A 26,519-nucleotide genomic window follows, 5' to 3' on the forward strand; every position below is an offset into this window, starting at 1 on the left:
TTTAACGGCAACTATATGCATCACAAAACCAACGATTAACCTAACCTAACTTTCATATTTTATTTTTTATTTAACATGTTCAAGAAAGTAGAAAAAGAAAAAATAATTCATCAATTTCTTCAGAAATTTTAAACAAATTAAGCAGGGCAGCCAACACAAGTAACATGTACAGTACTGATATAAGAAAATACCTCGTTGCCCAGTATTTTTACAATTAACTCCACTTAATAGAATCGTTCTTGAGAATCCAACAGTTCTTCAGTTATCCAACGAAATTAGAGTGACATTTAACTGTCCTTCCGCAAAAATATTTTATCATCGAAATTACTGAGAGTATTTAGATTATATTTCGTATATGAGGGTCTAATAGCCACGGCGGTCTAGCGGTTAGAACGCTGGCCTTGTAATCCTGGGGGTCTCGGGTTCGATTCCCGGCGCTGTCCGAATTTATAACTTGTGTTGGGCAAGGCCGTGGTCTAGGCAACACGGAGTTTTCCTCCGGGGGCTTCCCCGGTTTCTCCGTGGCATCCCAACAATTACTCCATTCACACACAGAAGAAGGCAATGGCAAACCACTTCTGGATCATCTGCCAAGAACGTATATGAACAGGTCCCAGTCCGAGAAAAGGATGGAAGGATCCTGTTCATATGGACCTGTCGTCAGACAGAACACTAAATAATAATAAGATGAGGGTCTACATTAATAGTTGTGAAGCTAAATTACTATTAATATGTAAGCTTTTATGTTAACTGTGTTAGCCCGGCTAACATTTTAATCAACGCAAAATAGACAGTCTTCTGTTTTACTTTCATGATTCAGTGGTATTCCACACACTAGGACACGACATAACCAATCAGATAAATTTATCTTCTGACAACCATAGCCAGCCAAGTGTTGTTAGCCAGTTAGTTGAGGCTTACGCTCGTGCGAGTGCGTGCTGACTGCAACTGATTAACAATGCATTTTTTCTTATTTCTGCTGTGTTCCAACATATGGAGTAACAATGAACCACGAAAGTAAAATAGATGACTTTTTTGGGTTTTAAAGTGTTAACCGAGAAAACATGGTTAACACGAAAACTCAGCCCCTGGAAAACGTGTTGAATATGAATACGCAACTGTTTTTAATGTGTTAGGGGCAAGCTTCAGAGAAATACTGTAAGCAAGAATGGTTGAGAACCTCCTCGACTCATAACTCCTCCTACTTCTGCACATTTAATTTTTCTATTTTCAAACGGTGAAGCAATTCGATTGATAGATGAGACGATAGAAAAACTAAATGTATGCAGCAACCACAGAATCGGCCTGAAAACTTTCCTCTCCCATATCTTTTGTTCTGCAGTAAGCAGTCGAAATCCGATTAAAAGTAGATGAAATGGGCTGAACAATGAAAAAGGCACCCGCATATAAAAACACCAGTTGTCTTATTTTATTCTACAGATTTCCCTTCACACAAAGACAAAGTTTACTAGATTTTCATTTAAATTAATCTAACAATAAAACTCACTCACTTTATACATCTACCACTTAAAGATTATAATTACAAAAACAAGAACGATGTTACGCATAAAACATAAGCTTTCTCCAACAATAACTTAATTTGCTTCACATAATAATATATAATAATAATATATAACTTCTAGCGGTTAGAACGCTGGCCTTGTAATCCTGGGGTCTCGGGTTCGATTCCCGGTGGTGCCCGAATTTATAACTTGTAACTTGTGTTGGGCAAGACCGTGGTCTAGGCAACACGGAGTTTTCCTCCGGGGACTTCCCCGGTTTCTCCGTGGCATCCCAACAATTACTCCATTCACACACAGAAGAAGGCAATGGCAAACCACTTCTGGATCATCTGCCAAGAACGTATATGAACAGGTCCCAGTCCGAGAAAAGGATGGAAGGATCCTGTTCATATGGACCTGTCGTCAGACAGAACACTAAATAAATAAATAAAGACATTTATCTTCCATTTAATACCGCGATGTCTTCTCTACATTTTGTTATTTTTAATCATGGTGGGAAAAACAAGATGGATTCTTATGCAGCTGATATGACGTAAAGCGTGATCATCTTCCACGGTACGCGTAAATCAGCTGGAGGACGGATAACACAGTTTTAATTAAATTTAACATTAGAGAGTTTTACGATAAATAGTCGAAAGTTATTATTTTTTATTTATATCGAACAATTTTAACGACAACTTTGCTTAACATCATAAATAAATGTATAATAATTAATAAATTACTAGCTTAAAGACGTGCATCAGAATTTAGTTTAAACAGTCCTCAGAGTCGACTTGTCCTATTAATACAGAGGACAGCCTACAAGTTACCTTCGTTTGTATTGTCGGGATTCGCATGTAATCCATCACGAATGGGACATGTGATGTAGCTATTACATCTCTCGAGGCAGTGAGACAAAGGTAATGACATTTTTAAAGACCACGGAGCGTTATTATCAGACAGGATCAATGCTATTATGCACAGCGGCAATTCATCTACCACATAGATGCAGGCACATGTGCTAAGCCAGTGCAATACAGAGTGGACATACATGCAAGTTATTTACATCGTAAAACTTACGACAAAATTACCTTAAAACGATGTGAGATGGCTGTATGATTCTTTTCTGGGTATTGGCGTCGTGTAGACTCGTCGGTCATTTCAAGCGTTTCGGAGATATATACTGTCTCCATCTTCAGAGCTGAATGGGATTTATATAGGGTTGGAGGAACGAAAGGATGAGGAATTGGGCTAATTAGGGACGAGAATAAAGGGAAAAGGGTTCTGGAAAAATGTGAGGTCTCCAAGCACGCGTCAGTAGGAGGCTTGATACAGAATAGGTAGAGAAGAAATCGGCCTTGAAGTGTGGTTCAAGCCATGTATTTCGCATCCCGCCTTATATTTTAAATCCAAATATTATTTAAAAATTTAGTCCCTTATGATGGATGCAGCAAGCAACTCCGAAACGTCGGGGAACTTTTACCAGATGACACTACGCTATGAGAATCTGAAGTCTGACGAAAAAGAAAAATATATATATATATATTGTGTTACGTTCATAAAACTTTACAAGTAGACTATAAAATTATTTCAAAATAATTGACAGTACTCATTGCAATAAGATGTCAGACGATATATTCATATGGGGTTGGTATTTTTCATACACATTTGACTCTCATCACACACGGAGGTTGCGTAAAATGGAAAACGTATAACAATCACCAGTTTGATGTTAAACTTCCACCATTAGTATTTGATGAGACTTACCAACCGTAGAATATTCCCTGACAAGGCTGGAGAAAGTTGGACGCAGTTTAAAAGGGCAAGGCTTGTTTATCCAACATGGCCGCAATGGATAAAACCAGAAGTCTGCAAAAGGCTTGTAACCTTTCCGCGGATACGATCGATTATTCAAAATCCACTATGACGTAGATTATAAAAGATCGAATAAAACACTATGACTGTAAGATTTAGAAACAGAAAATTGTAACTTTTACTTAACTAAATTAACAATAATATAAAAAAATTGTTTTAATTTCTCAATGCAACCCATCAAAATGTCTTCGAGACCCACCGTTTCAGAACCCCTGAAATATATTATCGACAAAGTCAACAAAAGATGAATGGTATTATTGGAAGATGTCAGAGGCTATTTCTCCCTTCGTTTTTAAAACACATCTTACGAAGATTCTTTACGTCTCATAGCTCCTTTTTCCACTAACATAGCTAAATACCTTCCGTGAGGTTGCATACAGAAAATTGTGTAGAGGTCGCTACGATAGAATTCATTGTTGATCTTTCTAACTTTTGTAAATATGGAGTTTGTTTCCATAGTTACAATTTTGTTTGTTGGTTTTGTTACACTGACAACGAAACAGGGTTGCTACAGAAAGTCTTATGCATTTTTACTGTATTAAGAAGAAAAGAAGCCATCATTTAACAAATTTTATTCATGTGGTTTTCAGTAACAGATTGGTATGCACGATCTTTCCTGAGTCAAGTAAGTACAATAGAATATAATAGTAGTTATTTACGTTCTATATATCCGTCATAAACCGAAACCAAAGATGTAGAATATGTCACAGCACAAATAAGATGCTTATTAAGTAGGGGTTGCGGTTTTCATGGCGGTGAGTAAGAAATAGCCGTCTTCTGCGTTATAGCGCCGTGTACTCTGGTTTGGAAGGTCCTTGCTACCTCCACCTCATTGCCCTGATGATGGAGGCGGCAAAGACCTGTGAAACGGTGGTTAATTTCTAACAGAATATATGGCGCTACAATCCAGACAGGCATCTTCGCAGTACTTGTATATAATACAAATATAAATTACTTAGTTTGGACAGTTAAGTATTGTTTATGTGTGTTTAAACAATTTGAAATGTTTGGTTGAAGTAAATTCTTCTGTGGAACAGGAGTGAGGTGAGAGATACTCATAGTGCTCGCTAAAAATTCTTTATGTTGTGATTCAGACTTTGTGAGTGGTGAGGGGAAAAGTTTATTGAATATTATAATTCCAAAATATTAAACACTTTGAAGATTTCTGTCTTCTGGGTTATTGCGCTGTGTAGTCTGGTCGATGTTAACCAACGTTTCAGAGGTCATACTGCCTCCGTCATCAGGGCGATGAATATTCATCGCCCTGATGACGGAGGCAGTATGACCTCTGAAACGTTGGTTAACATCGACCAGACTACACAGCGCAATAACCCAGAAGACAGAAATCTTCATATTCACCGCTGTGAGAACCTCAAGTCTTACATTAAACACTTTCTTGATATTTATTGAAGTTAGTTATGCAGTGAATTTCCTTTAATTGACTGTCATTATTTTAATGATGTTCTTTTGGCTGTAAAATACTTTTTTGCTGTCTGTTGAGTTTCTACTTAAAATAATTCCATACAACATGATCAAATGGAAGTAAACAGAGTAGGTGAATTTTAAAGTTTCTGTTCTCATGAGTGGTGTGACAGTCCTCAGCAAAGTATGATGAGCTTACTTTAGGAATAATGTATTAAATATGTATTTTCCAATTTAAGTTATTGTTACTTTGTGGTAATAAACAAAAAATGCACTCTTTAATTAAACATGCTTCTATGTAAATACATCTTCTTCAAGTGTAAGAACTTAGATGTGAAAGGCCTGCTACATTCGTAAGCAAAATTCAGCAGCCATTTCTCTGACAGTCAAATCAGGATTGAGTAGAAATTGTGCAGAGTCAGTGGGCTGGTCACTCACTACTTATAAATGCACACTTCAAAATCAAGAAACGTCCGAAAAGGAGGTGGCGAAAACCCACAACCGGATTGTAGAGCCAAGAAACAACAACAACAAAACATTGACTAACTCTTTATATAACTGTAACTCGTCTTGTGGTAGCACATGACAAACCAGTCTTTGGTTCGCTGTAATGAGTCAGAATGTGAGAAAACGTTTAGTATAACTGTTATTTTTCTAATGTTACGGACTGTAGAATGCTTCATGACAGTTTTGTAAATTTGACTGAGTTGACTGAACATGTGATTTGTCAGTCAATTGAATAAAAATTTACTTGGATATTATCCATCGTCTAGTAAATATAAAACGTAAAACGGCGTTTCGGAGTCCCATCTCCGAAACGTCGTTTTACGTTTTATATTTACTAGACGATGGATAATATCCAAGTAAATTTTTATTCAATTGATTCTTCACCATCGTCAAGAAGTTTTAGATTTGATTTGTCAGTGTCTAATGAGCCAGTTACATCTTTCTTTTCTAGAATCATGCAAAATCTGACAAAAAAAATCAGCAAGTCCAAGACGAAAATGAAAGGAATATGAATATCAGGTATGTAAACTGCGCTGATCCTGATACCACATTCAAAGTTATATATATATGATGTGCATCAACTGCTTAAGCTATTGGCTCACAAATACTGATGTTTGATGAAACTAGTTAAATCTTTATGATAAGCTACTTAAGTACCTTGCATCGGTGGGAGCATGGTAAATGTGTAACTTCACCATTTAAGTTTGTTACATTAAAATTAGGTTCTGGAACCACATATTCCTGCAAAAAACAGTTACTTTTGGGCTAATGTGGCAAATAATAGATGCCTTCGGAAACTATCTGGTTTGTGTATTGACTAAAGTTTTTAATTTTCCCTGAGGTGTGTGCTTAGATGGTGTAGTTAATTTAGCCACTGTGACCTTCCGCTTCATCCCATAAAACTAGCAACAGATGAAATCATAACTGTATAAGATCAGTAATTACACATTCGATCAATGTTTTCAACTCCTCATATGTGAGAATCCAAGTAGTGCTCAAGATGGTAATAAAAAATTGATGGCATAATTTTAAGTACTGCACAACAGCAAACGATCAAATGAAACATTAGAATAATATTCTATGCTGTTCTCCTAACGAAAAGTAATTAATTTCTGTTACGTTCATTAATTCACTTTATAACATAATTGCCAGCCGCAGTAGCCACGTGGTCTGAGGCATGGACCTCGTGCACCTGGCCGCTGCGACCGTGGGTTCGAGTCCCACTCAAGGCATGAATGTTTGTCTGTGTCTCCTCTTCCAGTCTGGTAGGTAAAGAATGACCACGGAAGGAAATGCGAACCCACCGTGGTACTTTCGCATGAGCGCCCCGAAAGAGGTCATGACGGTCACGTATTGACCAGAGACGACTAAAAAAAATAACATAACATAAATACGTCTATAAGGAAGGGTCATTCGGCAAAAAAGGGGAACGAAAATGTGTAACCTGGTTACCTAGGAAACGTCGTGTTTACTCGGCATTGTTGTTACGTAGGAAACGTTACATTACATTACTCGGCATTGTTGTTACCTAGGAAACGTCATCTGTTTACTCGTCATTGTTGTTACGTATAAAACATTTCATTACATTACATTACTTTACATTACATTCAGCTACACAAGACCCATCTTAAGCGTAACTAATTCAAGTTAAATAAGCAAATTCTTAATCAAACTTTACTTAATTGTAAAGCATGTATAAATTATGTAAGACTTGAGGTTCTCACAGCGGTGAGTATGAAGATTTCCGTCTTCTGGGTTGTTGCTCTGTGTAGTCTGGTCGATGTTAACCAACGTTTCAGAGGTCATACTGCCTCCGCCCTGATGACGGAGGCAGTATGACCTCTGAAACGTTGGTTAACATCGACCAGACTACACAGCGCAACAACCCAGAAGACGGAAATCTTCATGTATAGATTAAATATTTAGAATAAAGCCAATATATAAACTTTCTTTCCGTATAGACGTATTTACGTCAAATTCTCCGGAACCATGGTTCAACTGTCAATTTTTCTTGAATCTTCAGGTTCGTATAAATCAGACGGGAAGACAACATTTCCATAATTTAGTCTTCTCCTAACTTCCTCATGAGTATCATTTTGATTTGTTATTGTTGTTCCCAAATATTTCAACTTTGTAACACTTTCAAAGGACTTATTAGCCACCCTAAGATAATTTTGCCTGCCTGTCTTCTGATGACGAGATACTAACATGTACTTAGTTTTTTCTGAATTTACTTCTAGCCCCACCTGTCTACTAGCCTCTAGTAAAACTTCTGCGTTCCTCTTTATTGTATTCACATCGTCCCCCAATAAATTAAAATCATCAGCATATGCCAACAGCCGATGTGTCCCATTCAATTGAAAACCCTCCTGCCTATCTTGGACTTTCCTGATGGCGTATTCTAGCGGAAAGTAATAATGTAATAACAAAGTAATCTGCCAGAAAGCAAGATATTTAGTAATGTAAATAAAAGCATATATAGAAATTTACATTAAGTATGCTTTGAATTTTGTGTGAAATTTCGAAGAGCACTGTTACTATAATGATATTGAAAAGTAATGGGATAATGTTTGATTGCAGAGTCATGAAGAGAAACCCAATTCAGACATTATTGTCAAAAGAGACAGGCAAGGAACATCTCTCAGCGTCACGTTTTCAAAACAGAGAACAGCAGATTGAGGAACTAATACACGCGCAAGAGTGCGCTCCATGTCCGATTATAGTTTTACATATGAATACATCAGATGATGTGACAGTTGTTCGGAAGAAGCTAGATGACATTGATAAAGTCACCGCAGATTTCGAGATGAGAAAAATTAATGACACTATGAAAGGACTGAATGAATTTTTTGTAAAGATCTCATCTGAAAATGTAAAGCTACAAAATACAATGACAGAAATGTTGCAGCAGTACAAAAAAATTACAAAAATTGCAGAAGGTTTGAATGACACTGTAGCCAAAATATCATCTGGCAATGCGACACAGCTTCTTAAAATGGCACAGTTGGCAGAACAGCAACACAGAGAAGTAAGAAAAAAAGATCTGAAGCATGAAATTAATCAGCCTAATAACTTTGTTCAGAAGAAAAACATCACAGTTATGAGAATTAACAAAGCAGATGAACATCGAAGTGTCTCAGAAAGCAGTGAAATCAAGGACAAGCAGGTAAGTCATTTATTTCCAGTTTCTATAAACCTAGCCCCCTCCGCCCAATTGGCACATTCATCGCCCTGATGACGGAGGTCATACTGCCACCGAAACATTAGTAAACATCTATGAGACTACAGAGCGCAACAACCCAGAAGACAGAAATCTTCATTTTCATCCTGTTGCGATAGTCTGAGGAGGTTTAAACGGAACTTCAACGGAAGTTGGCTGGCTGCTTTGTGGGTTGCTGTGCTGTGGAGTCTGATAGAATTTACCGACGTTTGAGAGGTGCCTCGGTGATGATGGAGGCAGCGGTCACCACCAAAATGTCCCTATACTTTTACCAAATTACACAGCACAATAGCCCAGAAAGCTGCCATCTTCATATTTATCACCATTAGAACCTCAAAGGCGTCTTGAGAGAGGACACAAAACGGTAGTGAATGTTTTGGATTTTACAACAGCTGAGCTAATCCTCGTAAAGGTTTCTGATGTATAAAGTGAAGCTTTTACGGCGAATGAAGTTGATGAATTTCAGCTGAGCTATTAATTCGCTTCTGATGGAATGCTCTGGTTCGTGGAATTTGGTATTGAACATTTCATATGCACTTGTATTGGGGATGATGATATTCTGGTTTCTGGTGCCATGTGGGTTGCTTATGTTAATGTTTTGAAGAAGCCGTGGATATGGAGATGGTATACTTCCCTGAAACGTTTCCATCTACCAGCCTTTCCGCATGTCACCAGAACCTAGGTGGATAATCATCATCATCACCGTGATAATCTCAAATTTTGTATTAAGGACTTCTCTAGTGGGTCCTTGGATACACAAGGACTCCAAGATGGCGGTCACCCTATTTATCTGCTGTCCGCAACTGTTAAACAACTGAAAGTTCACTATTAGATTTCTATAACTTTCTCAGTGCGATAACCAGACATGAAACATGTCAGTGCATAATGCCTGTCATCTTCATCCTTTCCAGGATCCTGCTAAGCCTAACAAAAAAGATTTCCAGAACATCGTTAGTCCTGTCAGGAAAACCCAGGCACTGACCAAGCATCAAACAGATAAAAACCCATTAAAAAATGGTGAAGATTCCAAATTACTTAAATCCGAACCAGGTACATGACAGAATCTGTTATCGATTTGTATTTCTTGCTATCAAGAAACAATATATTAATTAAATTGCTATGGCGTGAATTGGCTGATGAATGACAAGCAGTAAGATGTTTGATACTGGAACATTTTACTCCTGGCACCACCAGAAGTGGTGCTAGTGCTGCAGATCATGAGCTAAATGGCTCTATAAATCTGTGTTAGCATCTCAGGTCTACGCCGTATAGCCGCGCGGTCTGAGGCGTCATGCTTCGGACCGGCGATACGGAATGCGCGCTGGTTCGAGTCTCGGGGAAAGAAATTTCTCATGAGCTTTCGACCGGTGTATGGGACCGGTGCCAACCCAACATCGTGAGGAAATTGGGGAGCTACAATGGGTAGCGTAATCCTGTCAGGAAAGCTAGCAATGACTGGGGGTTCGTCGTGCTGACCACACGTCACCCTATATCTGGTTGGATGATCGTTCACCTCTGCTTAGGCATGTGAACGTGAGGCCAGCAGCCAAGCTAGTCGGCTTTGGCTCTCTGGAGCTGTTACGCCACGGATTATTATTATGTGTCAGATTATGTAGCATCGATGATGTAATGTTTAGTCATGGTTGCCATTTATTACTTATCACACGGAACGTTGACGTTTGACACGGTATCAACAAAATGTGCATAATTAATATTTTCATACCTGTTATTTTTATTTATAATTCATTACTCTATTATCAGAAGAATGACCATAAATTTTAATTTTTTTGCTGGGGAAAATATTCATTCCTGAGAAGTACATATAAAGAAGACGGTTTAGGATTATTATATGTAAAATATAAAATTTCTCTGGTTATGAAAGTATCTTAGTATTTTTTGAATAATCAAAACTAGGAGATTATAATGGGCTGGTCACATAAATAGTATGGAGAAGCAAGAAATGCATATAGAATATTTGTGAAATGGGAAGGACAAAGGTGACGTGAGGTTATAACATTAAGATGGGTTTCAGGGAAATATGTTGCGAGCCTGTAATTCAAGCAATTTGTAGTAATTTCATATTTTATATATTAATTGTTTTCTGTATTTTGTTAAGATACCTTTGAAACTACATGTTAACAATTAAGGCTAATTTGTCTTAAATTTAGTGCTTTTTAATATCTAAAAGTCTTGGAAATGTTCATGATTATTTGATATTTCATAGCTTTTGCACACTTACCTGCAAAGCAATATCCTGAACACTGTAATGGGTTTTTATGTTGACAACTTCAATTTACAGCCCTTCTCAGGAAATTAGTGAAAAAAATTACTACCGTTATGAAAACCGAATGTTCATTGCCGTATTTACAGGAGTCTGAGATTAGTCCTCGTGCTCCAAACTTAGTTCCTTAAGGTCTGTTTAATATTATATTCCTGTCTACCTATATACCTTCCCAGTTTCCTTAAGAATTTCCAAACCATAACTGTATATGCATTTATCTTCTTCCAATATGTGCTATATTCGCCCATTCTTCTCATGCTACTTGATTTTATAATCCTAATAATTACATTTAAAGAGTTGAAACTTTGAAGCTACTCATTATGCAATTTTCTCCAGTTCTGACCACTTCATCCATCTCAGATCCAAATAGTCCCCTTCACACCATTCTCAAACACCTTAATCTGTATTTTTCTTTTTCTGTGAGAAACTAAGTTTCACATCCACGAAACACAACCGTTTGTATGTTTCAGTATATATTTTTCAAATAACAGACAGAAATACAAAATATCGTAATAATTTTGAATATTTCATAAAAAAAGTTGCATATACAGTAACTTAGATCGATAGAGAGACTGGTGTTCCTCCCTAATTATAATGGACAGTCCATTCAGTGGATGAATTACTTGGTTTACTGTATAAGTTACTTTAATTATGCATGTGAAATAAGGGTAGGCTACTTACATTTTTCTGTAATTATGATACTTTGTTACAGCCGAAAGTTTAAACTTTCCCAGACTGAAAGATTTTGAGACAATCGAACGAGTAGGAAAAGGCAGTAAGTACAACATTCTGCTAATACTTCGCAAATAAGCTGTGCATTTCTCTTTTTTATAAAACAAACCCCTGATTTTATGAGCGTGTGTAGGTCAATAGGCAAATAGTAATAACAGCTGCTCTGGATGAAAGAAAAATACATCTTAGTTGCAGTTTAATAACACTTGCAGGAGTTTGATTTATATAAACATATCTGCATAAATATAAAAGATTTTAAACAGTTGTAACTGATTCTGTATTAAAATCAGGGCTGTGGAGTCGGTACTAAAACCTCCGACCCCTTCATTAAATCTCAATATGTATTAATAAAGCTACTAAAATTTTAAATGGTACCATAAGAGATTTCATCACCACGTGAATCATCGAGCTACTTTTTAGATTTATAACCTATATTTAAATATAAGTCTAATGGTTTTTGTAAAATTTGTTGATTTGTGGGAAGTTTGTATTCTTAAGGTACCGGAGCCAAAGTTACAAACCACTGTTCCCACACCATGTAGTTCAACGCGTCATTCAATCTACCTAAGTGTGAGGCCACCGGCGGCTCACACGGCAGCGAAAGTGTTAAAATAGTATTTTCTTTAGAGTTTATATCGAGGTCGGAGTCAGTACAATTTTTCTGACTCCAACTCAACCTAAAATTGCTTCTACTCCGACTCCACAGGCCTGATTAAAATAACTGTGAACAGTTGCTAACTAATCATAAACTTTTTAAACTCAGAGCCAAATCTTGATTAATAATGTTTGACCGAAATCATGCATCAGAATTACCAGATTTTTTTTTATTTTAGAATTCATAATCAGTGGTTGAAGATGATTAGAATTAGCTGAATTGTTAATGTCTAAACTACATCAAACAGCAAAAATTAATTTTTAAATTGTGTGTGAACAGGGTTGCTAATTAAACAGTTCAGAGTTTGTGTGACTCAAAGAAAGATACTCCAAAGAAGATTCAACACGTGTATTATAGCAGTAAGACTTATGACAAGAACAGAGTTAAATGGAATTTTATCTTTGTCACTGTAGGGCCATTCATAGTAGCCACTTGAAATTATGTCCTTTTATCATCAAGTTCCACAGCTACGACACTGGTGGCTAGTGCTTTTAGTGCTTGAATGGTAGACCAAAAAAGAACGTGTATTCAAAACTTTCCTTTTATTCTTGATTCCACAAATACAGCTGACTGTTGTTGAGCAAATGGCAACTTGAATAATAACTATGTACTATTACAGCACTACCGCCACGGTCGTCTAGCGGTCAGAACGCTAACCTTGTAAGCCTGGGGTCCCGGGTTCAATTCCCTGTGGTGCTCAGATTTATAACTTGTGTTGGGCAAGGCCGTGGTCTAGGCATCACGGAGTTCTCCTCCGGGGGTTTCCCCGGTTTCTCCGTGGCATCTCAACAATTACTCCATTCACACACAGAAGAATGCAATGGCAAACCTCTTCTGGATCATCTGCCAAGAAATTATATGAAACAGGTCTCTTTCAACCTGAAGAGGATGGAAGGATCCCGTTCATACAGACAGAACACTAATTAATTAATTATTGACTGTTACAGCATTTGGAAAAGTTTACCTAGTTCGGAAGACTGGTGGTGTCGACAAAGGCGCATTGTATGCCATGAAGATAATGAACATCGGGAAGACTATGTCTAAAAAAATTGACCCTGAACAATATAGAATAGAATGTAATATACATGAAAGAGTTTCTAATGTTCCGTTTCTGGTGGGACTCTATTATGCGTTCAAGACAGAAACAAAATTGTGCCTCGCACTGGGTAAGTACATTGAAAAAAAGCTATTCTTGATTCCACTGTGTTTGAGAGGTGAAATAAACAATATGGTTGGGATGGTTGGGATGGTTGGTCGGTGGAGCAGGAAAGGACTTGCCAAAACAGAGCACACACATAGAACTCTCATAATTTTAAATAGGTGCAGGTTATAAATAGGAATTTTTTGTATGAGTCCTTTAGGTGAGGTATAGGACCAACTACAGCTGTTAACTGTTATGGTTAATCATAAGCTTTTAATTGAATAAAAATTTTCTTGGATATTATCCATCGTCTAGTAAATATAAAACGTAAAACGACGTTTCGGAGATGGGACTCTATCTATGGACGGTGTGGTAATGCCTTTTTATTCCGGGACTTTTACTTTTTACTTTGTCCGGAGATAGGGATTAGATCTATCTAGTGGGCCCAACTGTGTAGGAACCTGAAGACGGAGATAGAGTCCCATCTCCGAAACGTCGTTTTACGTTTTATATTTACTAGACGATGGATAATATCCAAAGAAATTTTTATTCAATTGACTCTTCACCATCGTCAAGAAATTTTAGATTTGATACATAAGCTTTTAGTAATATACCCTTTGGGGCATAACTGTTTTTGTATATTTAGAAGTGTCAAGGGGTACACCTGCATCTTCGAATGTATACAAGTATTTGCCTGACTAAAAACCACTGATTTTTCATAACATAGGCCTAAATTACCTTTCGTCAGCAATAAAACCTTATCTGAACCCATAATCTCCACTGATGATTCCTGTACATTGACAAATTCAGTTCTCTCATGCAAGTAAATGGTTAACTGCTAACGAGCTATCTCTAAGTTTAGATAAAACAAAATTTTGAAAAGTTTGTAACAAATGATTTATCATAATGTGCTGTAATTCACATTCAATTGACATTGTTTTGAATCATTTTGACAAACACATTGTGTGCTGTGGTATAAATACATTGTTTTACTGTGTAAATAAGGAGTCACGTTCATATAGTACTGATAAGTGTATACAGTAAGCCCATAAGTGTATGTAACGAACTAACTAGATGGCTTACCGAAACCGAAGGTTCATCACCGAATTAACCAAAGCCCACCACCGGTCCCTGTTTTGGACCAACAAAATCCAGTCTCCTTCAACTCCTATCTCCCGTAGATCCCACTTGATATTATCCTCCCATCTATGTCTAGATCTCCCCAGCATTCTCTTCCCTTTAGGCTAAGTGTGTATAACTAAACATAAATTTTGTTGTCATTTAAATGTTTTTAGAACACGTAGTGCATACAATCACCACCAAATGCACCACAGCAGGAAGGGTGGGGGTAATATTTTCCCCATCTTTCAAACATCACGTGCAGAGTCCAACTTGGGCTACAGATACTGTTTGGAAATAGATGTTCAGCGTGACTCTGTGTACAGATTTCAGTTCATCCTCAACTGGCAGAAGAATCCATTGCTACTTCTTAAACTATTTTTCAGTTTTCAGTCATCTGCAGAACATCACCGTCCAGCAACACGTTTATCGAATTCGATAAAAATCTCATTAGTATTCCGTGATCTCCAGTAGCCGTAAACGTTATTACAATAACAAGATTGCATTATTATCGTTTCAGACTATTATCCTGGTGGTGATATGTGGACTCTATTAAGGAAAAGGGCAAAGCTTACAGAGAACGCAACTAGATTGTATATAGCCGAGATAGTCATGGCTGTACAGCATCTGCATCGGGTAGGTGTACTTTCTCACTCTAATAATCTCCAATAAATTGTATAATAATGTAGTGTAAAACCTAAAAGTATTTAATTCATTGTGTGGCTACAGAATTTTTCAATTTCATTAAATATTTAATTTTTTCACTACATACCAGATCATATTTAATTTGTGTGCAAAAAGTCTAAAATAATAACAAAAGATAATTAATTGCATCTATCCCAGAATTTCAGCTTATTTTTACAAATATTTTTTTAGGTTTAATTAGTATAGTCTCTGATTAGTACTGTCATTTTTATTTAGTCAACAACTATTTCCTCTGTACAGTACTTTGTTGCCACAGAAATTGTACAATATTCACATTTAACATAAGCATTTAGAATTTAACAAAATTCCAAAACATGCTAGCTGCTATGGGAAATCTATTTGTTTGCATTTCCTCTCAGAATGGAATATGTAAACCAAGGACCTGGCACAACGCATGGTTCCAATACAACTGTTTTTACAAATACCGTCATGTTTCTTCACTCCTATGAACCATTCAGAGAATTTTCTTCATATTATTTATTTATGAGTGTTTACAGTAGGAATCTAGTGGTCTATTTAAAACACTTATGCCTTCCCTTCAACAGGCCAGTACTCATATAATATTAATTATTAGCGGAGTGCTCATTATATTACTGTGAGGAATTTGACAAATACATATCACTGAAAATCATAGAAATATATCATTTTTATTATCTCTAAATCCAACATCTTTGCCGAGACTCAAACCCCATAACAGTTTTCGTGTCTGTAACCTTAGTTCCTGTAATCTCCTTACCGAAACAAACAACTTTAGTCTCAGCGACATTCTATATTGTGCTTAGTTTCCAGGTTATAGAAATAACCGTTATCAGGTTTCAAAACCAGGACATTTTTTCTGAAGTTATGACCATCTTAAAATCTCTTCCATATTTCAGAGAATAAGCATATTAAGTTTAGTGCAAATTGGTATGACCATTCTTGAGCTATAATGGAACATACACACAAACACAAATTTTATCTTATAATATATATCTCTACATAAATGCACTGCTGGATTAATCAGAAGGAAAACAAGGCTGTCGCCTAGTATGGCAAAAAACTGAATGAATAAAAAAAAAGAGAAGTAGGGTAACAATTTATTAAGGAAAGAATAAATGTGTTCACATTCCCTATCTTGTAATATGCTGCTGACAATACTTGGTATCAAACAGTTGATATGTGTAGTGACAAACAGTGTTAGAGTCGGCGCAATAGTTTTTGGCCGGTGGAATTTTCAAGCGGAAGGCTAGGAGCGATTCACTTGTGCGATGGTATAATGCTGACTGCACCGAGGAGCTTATCGGACTGAACGCCCAAACGAAAGAGATACACTGACGTTGCCACCTCAGGTACACAGACTAGGCCAGCTCCGGAAGCTTCTCCACTAGCCAAAAACTACTGCGCCGACTATACCAGTCCTTACTTTTTCGGACAGATTGCCTCATGAATAGACACCGTTTGTAATTTAGTCATCACAAATTGCACCTGTGATAATGGGTTTGCTTTCAATTCTGTTTAGTTTTTAGAACAATGACAATGTATTAATATTTAGTATCACATTATTCTCTTCTGTCATGTAAATACAATTAGAAATTATGTATACAGAATCTTTATTCAAACTAATGCACAATATTCACTTCACAAGTCAATTAAATGTGTGTGTGCGGGGGGGGGGGGCTGAAGGTTTGCCCAGCCCTGTGCACATAAGTAACAAGGTAAAATGAATTTGGCCCCGTGATATTTAATTTAATCGATATGTTCCATCTTTTATCCCAAATGTGTAAGGAGTTTATTAATTTATTTCTTTCAGATTGGTGTAATCCACAGGGACCTCAAACCAGCAAATATAGTGATTGACTCTCGCGGTCATATAGCAGTCACAGACTACGGACTATGCAAAGAATTTCCTCCTGATTCAAAGGTAAATTTAATATCCGCCTTCAATGCTGTTGAGTTTACTTATAGACACATATAAACTGTAAATATATGAGTTATGTAGACTGCCATCTGTCAGGCAGTACTCTATAATTGAGTGAAATCCAGGTACGAGCACCTTAAAAAGTAGAGAGGTTTCATGTGCCTGAAATTGGACCGTACATGTTTAGGCCGTTTCTCCTGTACCAAAATAAGGGAAAGTAAATGTAAAGCATGTCACAAGTTCTTTGAATTTAACAGGGTAAACTCAAAAGTGTAGAACTATTAATACTTTATAGCTTTTTAGGGGTTTCATAACTGGGTGGCTTAGGGAACCCAAAGGTTCATCACCAAATTAACCAAAGCTCTCCACCGGCCCCTGTCCCGGCCAACAAAATCTAATTGTCTTGTGTCTCAAAAATAGTTGCTTATTCAATTACGAGACCATTACCATACTAGTTAGTATTATTATTATTAAGTGTTCTGTCATACGACAGGTCCATTGCTCTGCCCAAAAAGAGCTCTCCACTTGTCCCTATTCTCGGCTTCTCGCTTTAATTCCTGGAACGTCATCTTCTTTCCTTGTTTAAGGTCGTCGGTTAGCTGTATCAGTCTTCTTCCTAGTCCTCTCTTTCCTTCAACCTGGCCTTCGGTGATATCACTCATTAATCCATTCCTTCTCATAATATGTCCCAGCCAGTTAGCTTTCCTTCGTGTAATCGCCTGCAGAATGTTTCTTTGCTCGTTGACTCTCCTCAATACTTCTTCGTTGATCACTCGATCCGTCCACCTGATCTTCTCTATTCTTCTCCAACACCACATTTCAAAACTCTCCAGGTATTTCTGTTCCTTCTTCCTGAGTGTCCAAGTCTCTGCTCCATACAGCGCGACACTCCATACGTAACACTTCACTAGTTTCTTCTTCATCTCCAAGCCCAACTTGCTAGTGAGAAGTATCCTCTTCTTGACGAAAGCTGCCTTGGCCATGGCTATCCTTGCTTTTACTTCCTTGGTGCATAGGGCGTCCGTCGTGACTATGCTTCCCAGTTAGTATGCCAGCTATTAAATATATAACATATAAATCTGTGGGGGAAATATTTCAGTAACAAGTATTTAAAATAAAGGGTTATACTGGAAACAAATAGGGATACAGCAAAGGACTATATTAGAAATTATATTATGAGAAAATTCATAGTTCATACAACTCCCTGCATAATGTTAGGATATAGGATAGTGAAATTAAGGAGATTACTTAAAATCGGCCAGACATGTAGGGAGAGAAAAAATCTGTGGAATATTTTTGGGAAAAGAAACACTTCAGAGTATGGGACGGTAAACCTCTTGGAAAGTACGAAGTTTGAAAATTCTGAAAAAGAGAGAATACAGAATTAAAACGGATCTTAAGAGGTCAGGTCATAAATGGAACTGGCTTAGGACTGTGTATGTCCAGTGGTGGACTTCAGTATTAGCCTTGCTCAAAGTTTTGCTTCTGTTTACAAGAGAGTTAGTTTCTAGTTGCGTTATCTCAAATTCCTGCCTTAATTATTTAAAATGTTTATATCTGCAGAACAGACGTGGTCATGCACTGTGTGGTACAAGCGAGTATATGGCTCCAGAGATGGTTCAACGCAAAGGTTACAGTGTGGTAAGTATGTTATACCTTGACAGTATAAAGATAATGATTTCACTGTTTTATGTATTACTAGTATAATGAAGCATCGCATTATAATAATCAGATGGTTTGGAGCCACAATTAATAACTCCATGGAGTTCATAATGACATATTCATAAACTAGTTAGTATACAATATATGTGGTAGAAACTTTAAACTGAATTTTATGCAGACACCTGCCTGCCATCTGGCACGATGACTAATACATGTTTAATAAGATAGTGTAATTGTGTCATATTGTGAATATTATAACAATTATTTATTTTAATCCGTCTGATCACAATATTTAAAATTTCTTATAATTAAGATAATAAAATATCATTCATGTTCCATATCGATTGATCGATTTACATTTCGGAACATTTACACAACATGTTTCGGTTTTTATAAAACCATCATCAGGTGTAAAATATATCTAAGAACTTAAAACTCAATTATGATTTCTGTAGTTTTTTTGGTGATGTTTCATTACGTTTGTTTTTCCATTTTTGGGCGAGGTGTTGTTTTTCTTAAATGTTATTAGATGTACATATCGGCCAAAGATGTAGGAGTGAGTGTCCCGATATGTCCAGAAGTCTTCGAATAGGTGTGGGTCAATACTGTCAGTACTACAGAAATCATAATTGAGTTTTAAGTTCTTAGATATATTTTACACCTGATGATGGTTTTATAAAAACCGAAACATGTTGTATAAATGTTCCGAAATTTAAATCGATCAATCGATATGGAACATGAATGATATTTTATTATCTTAATTATAAGAAATTTTAAATATTGTGATCAGACGGATTAAAATAAATAATTGTAATACATGTTTGCCAGAAAATGGAATTTAAAAGACAAGTGCGAGACGGATGAATTCAAAGGCAACTGCAGTCACTGCATATCTTATCCTCCCATCAAGTTCTGGCGAAGTGGTGCCCAATGACAGAATTTACATAGAGTCCTTGATACACCTCTACTTGAAATAAGTGAAGAAAGAGATTTTATCATTCATAGGAATATTCCAAATAAACGTGGAGCCAAGAAACGGAAAACACATTTCATACCACAATTTTTCTTTTTCCCCAAGATCCTCTTGAAATTGTGCGAGTGTGAACAAGTGAGAATTACTAATTGCAAGTGTTGCCTCTAATTTGAATTGTTGCAGGAAGTGGACTGGTGGAGCATGGGGATCATAGCTTATGAAATGATGGCTGGGTACAGGCCCTTTACAATTGAAAGTAAAGAAATAGTGACAACACTCTATCAGTAAGTGCATAGCATTTCACAAAGACCATCTTTCCTCTCTCTTGTATGGCCTGTCACAAATCTCTATGCAGTTCAGACATTAAAGAGGCCAATTAAAATAACTTTGAGAGGCATTATACAAATTTATAGTGAATACACGTTTAACAAGTAAATTTAATGGCAAATATAATAACGTGCCTTTCCTTTACAGTAAAATTATCCACGACCCCCCAGAGTTCCCTTCATATTTCTCATACAGAGGGACAGATTTTATCAAAAAACTTTTGGAGAAAAATCCATCAAAACGGTTAACATCGGAGAAGAACGGTGGGCAGAATATCATGAAGCATCCATTTTTTAATGTGAGTTCTATTTGAATATCTTTTATCATATAATAATAGGTTATATATACATCTTTCAGTTCTAAACTGTACTTTGTCCATGCACTAAGAAAATCAACCACAGAGGAAACATCTACACTATTTGAGATTCTTCATATTGTTTCTGGCCGACGCAGTGGCCACACGGTCTGTGCCATGGTCCTCGTGCGCCTGGCCGCTGCGACCGTGGGTTCGAGTCCCACTCTAGGCATGGAAGTTTGTCCGCATCTCCTCTTCCAGTCCGGTGGGTAAAGACTGGCCACGGAAGGCAAGGCGAAACCACCGTGGTAACTTTGCAAGAAAACCCCAAAAGGAGTCATGACGGTCAAGCTCGACCATATACGATGAAAAAAAATATTGTTTCTAGATTATTTCATTCTTTCAAAACTTGAGCAAGTGGTAAGTGTGATTTACATCCCCAGAGAACAAGTTAATGAATCTCGTAAGCTTAACACTGGCAGTACGTAGAGTAAGACCACAGGAAAAGGTTTAGGAAGACAATGCATAATGTACAGTCAGATCAGAATTTCAGAAGGACCATCAGTATATGCCATACAATTGCAACTTACATAAGACCCTGAAGGCATTATTAGACGTCCTCAATTATACCTCCCAGTAAAAGCACTGCTGTTAAATAATTCAAGCAGAAGACTGCATTTCAAAATCCTCGTTCTTTCTGCACAACTGAATAGTCTTTTAAACTGAGGCGTTCTCACTTCTACCTTACCACGGTTTACTCTGCAGTTAACATTCTGTCCATATGACTGATGTTATGCTTCATCCCACAGAATATAGACTGGAAAGATGTGAAGAGGAAAACGATGAAGATGCCTTACCTGCCACCTGTTGACACTAAAAAAGACACAAAATATGTTCACAAGAATTTGGGCATTGAGCTTCAGGCTCATTCAAATGCTGATGACTGCTTATCTCAGGTCAGTAAAACTACGGTATCGACTGTTTTGTGTGTGGTGCATAGCAACAAGCTTTATTTAAAACACATATTGGAAGCTGAAGGCTTACGTTGTCTTGGAGGTGTTATAGTAATTAAACACGGTGGTCTAGTGGTCAGAACACTAGCCTTGTAAGCCTGGGGTCTCGGGTTCAATTCCCGGTGGTGCTCAGATTTATAATTTGTATTGGGCAAGGCCGTGGTCTAGGCATCACGGAGTTTTTCTCCGGGGGCTTCCCCGGTTTCTCCGTGGCATTCCAACAATTACTCCACTCACACACAGAAGAAGGCAATAGCTAACCACTTCTGGATCATCTGCCAAGAACGTATATGAACAGGTCCCAGTCCGAGAAAAGAATGGAAGGATCCTGTTCATAATATATGGACCTGTCGTCTGCAGGGACTTTGGACATATTCGAAACGAAAATTGTTACACTTCAATCCATTCTACAATAGTCTAATTTCCTTAATTTATTTAAATTATTATCACAAATATACTAATGTATTTAGTAGTAATTTTCTTTGGGTATTAGCATCCTCTGTACTAATGTATTCCTATATTCTGTTTGTTGTTACCCTTCTATATTTATTACTGTGTTCGTTTGCTCATCTATTATGTTGTATCTGTAATTGGCCTTCTGGCTGTTGATACAGCACACTAATAATAAAGATTTGAATTGAAAGCTGTGGTAATCCTTGGCTAATATTTGGGCACTCTAACTCTGATATGGTGCATTCAGTTAGATTAAACATACGTACCTCACCAGGAGGTCTATGGGCATAAACATTAATTATTGATAAAATAATTGTCATCAGGGTAAACTGCAAACAAAATGAAGGTTTCTAACCTCTACAGATATATGTTACGACTAAGGAAGTGGCCAAATATTAGCCTGGCATTTCCTTAAAGTAACCTGAATTAAAGTAATGGAGTTACTGATTTCTTATAACACTCCTAAGAATTTTCTCGGCTGGCAAAACAAGTTACTGTCCACCGCTTGCCTTTCTTTTTGGTAGGGTGTGAATTAGATTAATCTGGCTCATGACGGTTCCCAATGGCTCACTTGTGAACTTAAAGAACATTCAAGTTCCACAAAAGCAAGCATTTTTGACTAGCTGAGCAACTATTAGTTTCTCAGGAAGGAATCTGTTCCTGTAGACAGTTATATATAGACCTTACAAACACCATGTTTCAACAAAATATAGTTTTGTATCGTATAAACACCATATCAAATAAATTCCATTACATCTTAATTTACTTACATGTGTCTTTGTAACTGGTATTGCAGGAATGCTTTTATGTAGCCCCAGACCTCATTCCCAAGAAAACATACGGAACTTCACTGCAATTCCCCCAAAAATGTAAGTGATTATATTATGGCTGCATCAACTTATCAGGAGTCATGTGTTTCAAATATACACAAGATAAACTAATTATTTAATAAACTTTTTTTTTCCACTTGAGTGTCACAGTCCTGTACGACAATAATGGAAGGTGGGTCACGCCATATGGTCCCAGGACAGCCACTGAGGAATTTTTGGTGGACAAAGTGGCACTGATAATGTTTTTGGTTTTTCCCTGACAGTGTCGCTGAAGACCTGCTCCACAGACACTCATGATTCATCTGGGGGCCCGTTAGTAGACCTTTTAGCCACTACAGATCCATAGAGACAGTCTTCCATTTTGCAACGATAACAATAGGCAACAGACTGCAATAACAGAAACAAAATATTATGATCCTTTTAAAAAAATATCTCTTTCCCCTTCCTGAAATTATCAATCAAGGAGGTTTTACATGATCAGTCTCGTTCCTTGAAAATTAGGGGCCACAGAATATCTTTCATGGACAGTTAAAATATTATTGTTATGGGGTGTCTTCGCTTTCATTGCAGTTGTAGTGGGCAGTAAGGAAATTGACACAACAACTAAGCTTCCCTTTTCTATCACTGGTAAACAGAACATGCGATGAGACTACGTCTGTGTGGAACTGCAACCGCTAACAGGGCTGTTGTCTATCCCTCAGATAATACATGAATAATTATGCAGCAGCGTTGATGATAATGGTGAAGAATCAAAATACTCGGAGAGAAACCTGTCTGAGTACCACTTTGCCCACCACAAATTCTGCATGGACCAACTCAAGCGCAAACACAAGGCTCCGTATTAAGAAACCAGCATCTAACTATGTGACTTATGTCACAGCCATCAGCTTTAATAGAGAAACAACTGCCTACAAGATAAATGGTATATTCTAAAAGCTTGATACTCAGTAGCTAATAAGGTACATTCATTATTTTCAGGACACACCTCCAAATGAGTGACAGATAAATGTAACGGCATCAAAGGACAGAAATGTGCTGGTCGTGACTAGCTTGGTCGCTGGATTGCTATTGGAAGACCAGGTGCCCACAGGAAGAATGAGAACAACGCATACCACGACATGGAGGGGCAGAGACCTCCACAATCAGCACAGAACAATTTACTGGGAGTCAGTCAGAATAATGCGGCCATGAGTTGAAACACCACGTGGACTTGTAGGTACATACCTAACTTTTGGAGAAACATACTGCCTTGAACTTCAATACCTCATGGGCCCATCCATGTCTGTCTCCTTTCCCCACTTTCAGCCATCATGCAAGTGCTACTAGTAAACATGACCCTACAGCTTCCGTAGCAGGGCTATTTCTCCCTAGACCTTGCAGATGGGTTTGTTCTGAACAGCTTTGCCAGCCCAACCCCTTCCCCCTTCACCTCCTCCTGTGAGGTTTACGAATCCCTGGGCTTCTACCATTTCAGGTTAGATGTCCCAAGCCATGGTACTATCCCACCTGAGGAGCATCCATGTAATGTCCCCCACGCTTTACATAATCATAATTTTAACCCTAAGAGCTTTAATCCCAACCCATGTCATGTGTGACGACATAAGTGGGATGTATCCTCAGGGTGGTGGTCCCAGTGTTACCCTGGCCCGATTCTTCTGACTCGAGACGCAAGCCTGGGGATTTCCGAACCTATGAGTAAAATATAACCTAGGTGGGGCAAGCCTAGAGGGCAGAGCCCCAAAGTCAGGCAAGCCGAATGTGGTGAAGGCCAAGGTAGGAACAGTCCTGCTGAGGGAAGACCTAGGGTGGAAGCCTGCATCCAGTAGGGGAGAAACCTTCATAGTGCATGCTCCTGAATTGGGGAAACTCTAGGGTCATTCCTGAGTCAAGGTTATGGCTAAAAGTGAGATGGGCCTATAAGGTGTTGAACATGGAGGCAGTATGTTCTTCCAAGACACTGGTATCTGTAAGTCCACACGGTGTTACAACCCAGTGTAGTAGCCCAACGCTGAAGCAATTCAGAGCATTCTGTTGGATTTTAGGCTCTTTTTTACACTATTGTATTTGAAGTAGTAGCTATTGTTACCTGATGACCAAAACATTCAGCTTCACAGTTACATCATCTTTCAAGACATGGTGCACACCACATTATGTAACACGTGGTTTTATGATTAATTAAATTATAATCCAAGGACAAAATATCATTGTACTTAGATTTATGAACCTTATTTATAACTATCCCTCCCCCCCACAAAAAAGCCTCTAACCACCTACACCTGCCACTTTCTCACAAATAGTTAGGGTGAGATAGGTAATAATTCTGGTTATCACGGCTAATTTGGGTAACTTAATGGAGAGTTAGCTCATGTGTGATCAGTCTTACCCAATGAATGAATACATGTGAAGTCTCAAGATGGAAGTTCGCAGATTTTGTGACAGGAATGTATCTCACGAATGAATGATACAGAGTTTGCTGCGTTATGACTCGCGTCAAGAAATCTTAAATCAGCACACTGCCACTAAGATGTTCCGTGTGATTTAACTGGGACTTCAGTTGTTTTTTAATGTTGGGTTCATTTTAGAATTTGCGGAGTTCTTGAAGTTTTACGTGAAATATGTATAATGTATCGGTGACGTAGTTGTTACAATAAATTCAGATGGAGGAATTTGGATTGAGAGCTGTGCCAGTATTCACTGAAATGTTGCACAGAAGTGTCTTCAGACTACGTGTCCACTCACAAGATGGTGATGGTAGCCAAGTTCAACACTCTGAATCTGAAGCAATCTTCCTGTTGGCAGATTCGTCAAATGTTGCAGACATTCTGCCAGGTTCCCGTTTCGAACTCGTTGGTTGGTCATGACGAAACATGACCCACTAAAAGGCCCCTGCAAGTACCGGGTCTTCAATTTATGCGGTAACGGCCATGCTTGCATTGCGTGATCGGCCGGTACACTGTTGACGTCGGCAGGACTGATGCGTGTTCTTCCCGTGAGTCACAGGCGAATCAGTTTCGGTGCCGCTAGTAACAGCGAACTACAAATATTTCTCGTCACTGATACATGTTATTACATTAATTGTTTTTACCTTAAATCACAAAAGATGTTCAAAGTGACTTTCTTATGCTTGCAGGCAAGTTTCACATCTCGTTAACATGTTTCTAAATACTCGACGAAGCTCTTCTGGGGTAATTGTCGAAATCAGTTGTCGAATATTTTCTTTAAGTTGCTCTGCAGTGTGCGGATTGTTTACATAAACTTTATTCTTCAGCATGCCCCGCAGGTAAAAATAGCACGGGTTTAAGTCTGGGGAACGCGGAGGCCACTGATCGATAACGTTTTCACCAAACACTTCTCTTAATGCTAACATCGACCGATTAGTTGTGTGAGCTGTAGCATTGTCTTGCATGAAGAAACCGTAAGTCTTTTCTTCATCGGTAATTTCTTGGAAAAAGGGTCTAAGTATTAAATTTACATAAAGTTCAGAATTTATTGTTTTATTATAAAAGATTCGCCCTATTATTCTCTTGGAGGTAACTGCACACCAGACTCCAACCTTAATGTCATGAAGAGAATGTTCATGCAACTGATGTAGATTTTTGGAACTGTAGTAGCGGTTGTTTTTGACTGTTGACATATCCACTTAAATGCAGCCATGCTTCATCACTAAAAAAACAATAGCTCTGGATTAACAATCCCATCATGCACGGATCCCAACAACCAATTGCAGAAACGAATCCTAGCACCAGTGTCAGGAGTTGTGAGTCTCTGAACAACAGTGGTCTTATATGGTCACAATTTCAGAAGTCTCGTTGCTGTGTGAGCAGATCCCAATGACACGCCAGATTGTGCAGCTAAACGTGCCAAAGATTTCCTTGGACTTTTTTCTAAGAAATCCCCAATTTCATCCAAT

At 37.8% G+C, this 26,519-nt stretch overlaps 2 protein-coding genes across 3 annotated transcripts in view; one reads left to right on the plus strand and one right to left on the minus strand.

The window, feature by feature from the left end:
• Positions 1–26,519, minus strand: part of LOC110832951 (uncharacterized) — a 199,139-nt gene that overhangs the window by 149,193 nt on the left and 23,427 nt on the right. The gene's annotated exons all lie outside the window — the stretch shown is intronic.
• LOC110832928 (ribosomal protein S6 kinase beta-2) lies at positions 3,862–24,808 on the plus strand. Of its 2 annotated transcripts, XM_022070412.2 has the most exons (14): positions 3,862–4,002; positions 5,758–5,825; positions 7,887–8,472; positions 9,438–9,576; positions 11,520–11,582; positions 13,142–13,360; positions 14,975–15,090; positions 16,949–17,059; positions 18,620–18,697; positions 19,875–19,975; positions 20,166–20,316; positions 21,123–21,269; positions 22,576–22,648; positions 23,588–24,808. In XM_022070412.2, coding segments are annotated over exons 1-14 (1,902 nt in total). In that variant the 5' UTR covers positions 3,862–3,954; the 3' UTR covers positions 23,590–24,808. The 2 variants fall into 2 exon arrangements, with proteins under 2 accessions (XP_021926104.2, XP_021926095.1); XM_022070403.2 differs by lacking the exons at positions 22,576–22,648; positions 23,588–24,808 and adding an exon at positions 20,472–20,733 and having other exon boundaries at positions 21,123–21,199.

Source organism: Zootermopsis nevadensis, unplaced genomic scaffold (assembly GCF_977971745.1).
Source record: "Zootermopsis nevadensis isolate Lab colony 2312 unplaced genomic scaffold, Znev_1.0 Znev_ptg000012l, whole genome shotgun sequence".
Taxonomy (NCBI): Eukaryota; Metazoa; Arthropoda; class Insecta; order Blattodea; family Termopsidae; genus Zootermopsis; species Zootermopsis nevadensis.